Genomic DNA, 4,509 nt, shown 5'->3' on the forward strand with positions numbered 1-4,509 from the left:
CGCCGTGATCGTGGCCTCCAGCGGGCTGCTGCTCATGATCGAGAGGGGCATCCTGGCCGAGGTGAGGCCGCCGCCACTGCACCCGGGCGGCGAGCCCCCGCGGCGGCGGGTGGCGGTGGCCGCAGCGGATGGCGGCGACCTGGAGCACCAGGTGCTGCAGGACACCCGCAACCGCACCATCCGCACCGTGTGCRGACGGCGGGCCATGCCCCGCAGCGTCTGGGACCTGCCTCCCGGCCAGCGGAGGACCGTCCTCAAGCACCTCCTGGTCAGCGACAAGTACCGCTTCCTCTACTGCTACGTCCCCAAGGTGGCCTGCTCCAACTGGAAGCGCATCCTCAAGGTCCTGGACGGGGCACTGGAGAGCGTCGATGTCAAGCTCAAGATGGACCACAAGAGCGACCTGGTCTTCCTTGGYGACATGAAGCCCGACGAGATCAGCTACCGGCTGAAGAACTACTACAAGTTCATCTTTGTGCGAAACCCAATGGAGAGGCTCCTGTCGGCCTATCGGAATAAATTCGGAGAAATCAAGGAATACCAGCTCAAGTACGGCGTGGAGATAGTGAGGCGGTACCGCAAGAACGGGGGGCAGTCCGCGGGCGACGACGTGACCTTCTCCGAGTTTCTGCGGTACCTGCTGGACGAGGAGGCTGAGCGCATGAACGAGCACTGGATGCCCATCTACAACCTGTGTCAGCCCTGCGCGGTGCGGTACGATTTCATTGGCTCGTACGAAAGGCTCAACGCGGATGCCAACTATGTGCTCGAGCAAGTGCAGTCGCCCTCTTTCATCCGCTTCCCGGAAAGACAGTCGTGGTACAAGCCCGTGACAGCAGAGACGCTACATTACTATCTATGCAATACTCAGCGCAGGCTTATAAAAGAACTGCTGCCAAAATACATCCTGGATTTTTCCTTGTTTGCCTATCCTCTTCCAAACATAACCAGCGAATTTTGCAGGCAATGAGCTTTTTCCTGCTGCAGGGGATCCCCAAATACGGTTTTGCTGGTACAGGGAGGCACTCTGCGATGTRCAATGTGGATTTTTTTGATCGCTCTGTTGGTTTTTGTAACTATGTTTTGACACTAGTGAAAGCAGTTAGACTGACATAAAGGGCTTTTTGTCAGCTTTGTTTCAGGACCTGGCGTAGACCCGATCTACGCTGCAAGCATTTTCTAATATAACCATTTCTATGAATAATACGTTGCTTCAGGGTCAATGAAACACTCTGTTCTATGCATTAATTCCAAATTTTATACTTTTGAAACACTTTTTATATTGAATGTTATATATTGCCTTTTCTACTAGAATACCTTTTAATCTTTTTACTGTTCCAATTTTAATGTGTACATATGCCGCTGAATTAAGCACAATAGCTTTTGTATATCTATTTTGTTTAAAATTCTTTTTATGGCATGACACAGAAAATATCCCCCAAAAATCAAGAAACAGCCATATTTTAAGTGCAAAGTATTTTTCTTCCATTTCTGTGTTTCATACTGGCTGGCTGAATCACAGACAGAACCTAATATAGTACTTGATGCTCTAAAAGTTACTCCAGGGCAGTTAAAACTGTTCCTAGATGAGACTGGAGGTAGGTTTTGGGGAGGGAATAGGAAAAAAGGCTTTTGTAAGCTAGGCCCTACTATCCGTTATTTTCTCATCTGTAGATGGTGGTTAAATGAGTCTGGTTTTGTGACAGTAGTAATACTTTTCTTTTTTTTTTTAGCATTTAAATAAAACCAGTGATAAGACAATAAAAAGACTCTTTGTCTTATTTGCTGTGATTTAGGATTTGAAAGTACCAATTATTTACCCAGCAAAGTGTATTTCGTGCAACATCGAGTCCTAACAATTTGTTCTTCCATTTCCCTTCAACTTAAAGCAATACAGACTTCTGATAAGATAAAAAGAATCCTAGCTTTTATGACAGAGAACAACAACCAAAATAACTTATATGCTTACAGCCTCTGGGAATGTTTGTGTGCCCACATTCATGCAAACCTCCGTGGAAAAATACCTTCTCCAGCCACATTTGAAACAACTGAAATTGGATGATTAGTTCTCCTTCTTCAATAGATGTGCACACCATTTCGGTAGCTACTTGTATTTAATTATGACTGTTACATTGCAAAAGCTTGGAAGATACTGTACGATGTTGTTCCTAGGGAAGCTGTGTCCTCATTTTTAATAAAATGTCTATATAAATTAGCCTGTTGCTTAGTGCTTTTCCTTCAGTGTTAGTATTTATTTGTATTCTGGCGGCAGTGAGAGGCCTTTTACACATTGTGCTAGGCCACTGCATACACCACCGTCACTACATATAGGCGGTTCCTGTCTTGAATAATTTTTTAAGAGTCAGACCAGAGGTAACAAGTGGAGAAAGAAACACAAGTGAGCAGAACAGCAAAACAATCGTATGATACAGGTGATTTGATGAAAAGCAGTAGTAAGCAATAAAATAGGTGCCTAATTGCTGTGGCGTTAACATGAAGCAGTACAGATGGTTTATAGACCCAGCAGAGTGCTGGTGGCTTCCCGAGATCTCTTTAAGGGGAAAGGAAACTTAATTTTCTTTAGAATTGCTGAAAATTTGCCGTCTCCCAGGTGCTTGTGGCAGTGCTAGCTCTCTGTGTGTGTGCGGTGGTACCTTTCATCACAGTGGGGCCTCCGAAATTATCCGAAGAAAGGGCATGGGACCATAACCTGGCAAACTCAAAGCGGCAGGATGAAAAATCCTGCCTGGGGCATGACCCGAGCAACTCGATAGATGTACCTTGGCTGTAAAATCCCCCGGTGAAATCGTGATCTCTGCGTGACTAAGCTGTGACCTGCACAGTTCCTGCCTGTTCTCACTGATTTCCGTGCCAGCATGGGAATGTCTGGGTCCCGCTGTTGGGATCACCGAATTCACCCAGGGGTATCTGGCTTGTTCTCCAGCCAAATGCACCCGATTTTAGTTGGGAATTTGATTTGATTTGATATGATTCTGCAAAACAGATGCCAACCATGGGACGAACTGAGTTTTAATTAAATTTGACCTTCAGGTCTCTCTAACTCGGAATAATCGAGTTCGGATCGGCTATCACTGTCTGCATCTGGGAGGCTGAGGGAACGTTTCCTACTCGTTTCGCTATTGGGTTTTTAATTAAATGTTTATTTTTCTATAGTTTTAAAGGTTTGCGGTGCTTGCTTGTTTGATCTGCTGCAGTTTCTGTTCTCTGGATTAGCTTTTTCTTCTCTGGTCTCCTTAATCTAATTTCTGCGCACAGAAGGATTTTGCTTTCCTTTGACTCTCTCCTCTTACTGGATATCACTGATTGCCTGTTTCTCTTCAAATAAGAGAAAATAGCCTTCTCTCACCTTCTTGTAGCCTCCCACAAGCAACATTTTAATGCAGGCAAAACCTGCATGCACCACGATGGTCCTTACAGCTCGAGCAGAAATTTGCCACACACGTAGCAAAAATGTGTGGCCTGTGGAAGAGTGTCCCATAAGCAGAGGGCGGGGGGGAGATATTTCTGCCATGTGCGTCCAAGCCCAATTTCTCTTACTTGATCAGGGTCACAGGCTTTCTTGGATTTTTTTATCTATATGCCATGAGTCAGCCAGTTGTGATCCGCCAAATGCAAATATGAAGAAATCACTTAGGTTTCAATTGGTGGTCGTTCCTGTTCATTTTATCCATGGGCAAAAAATACCATTTCCCAAGAAATTTTTTTGGTCAAGTAGAAGAAAAAAAAAAATATTTCCCTTAGCAGCTGTATCATTTCTTTCTTTTGTGAAGTGTTTCCCTGGTGCAGAAGAAACCAGGAGCAAATTCTGTAGCTGACAGCGATTGCTCAAGGCAAGAAGCACAGAGCAGGATCCAGCCATCTTCTGCAGGGTCCTAGAGAGTGGAGCAACAGGAAATGTATGCAAAAGCAGACAGGAGGGGGGATTTTATACGAGCTCCAGTACAAACTGGGAGGAGGTAACCATAAAGCCATTAACTCTTTCAGTTCGATCAAGCTGTGTTTAACATTGCTTCTTTCTGGGCCTGGTCCAGGTTGGCAGCTCTCCTTGCTGGTTACTCTACGGTACCATCAAAAGCTCTTCTTTTTCTGCCTTTCCACCTCCTGGCTGGCAGTCCCAAAGCTGCATCCGTTTTGCCCGGCCTGTGCCCTGCCCCAGGCTGGCAGCGGCCAGCTGCGATCCTGGGAAGCCAGCCACGAAATTCCCCCTGTGCCCACAGATAGGGCTGCACCGCTTATTCAAGGAGCCATAAAACTAGAGAAACCAGCAGCGTGCGCCAGCTGGGTTTTGGTGCTGAGCCCTAGCGTTGCCACCGCAGGGAGCTGGCAGCAAACATGCATTTCTGACGCACCATCTGAAGGCTTCCAGTGAACCCGAGGAAATCATTCCCTTTCACAACTCATTAGTGATGCTCGCATGGGGAAAGATGTGGGAAGCCCCTGGAAGTTGCTTCCTCCTTGACTTGGTCGGGCTTGAAAAGCCAGAAGGCT

General features: G+C 46.4%; 1 protein-coding gene across 1 annotated transcript; it reads left to right on the forward strand.

Annotated features, from left to right (window-relative positions):
* Position 1: 1 nt before the first annotated feature.
* Positions 2-1,752, forward strand: CHST14 (carbohydrate sulfotransferase 14; the record flags this gene model as incomplete). Its single annotated transcript, XM_026073180.1, has 1 exon — positions 2-1,752. A coding segment is annotated over one exon (969 nt), but the record flags the coding sequence as incomplete, so codon positions are not given.
* Positions 1,753-4,509: the final 2,757 nt, after the last annotated feature.

This window comes from Apteryx rowi, unplaced genomic scaffold (genome assembly GCF_003343035.1).
Source record: "Apteryx rowi isolate R43461 unplaced genomic scaffold, aptRow1 scaffold_363, whole genome shotgun sequence".
Classification (NCBI taxonomy): Eukaryota; Metazoa; Chordata; class Aves; order Apterygiformes; family Apterygidae; genus Apteryx; species Apteryx rowi.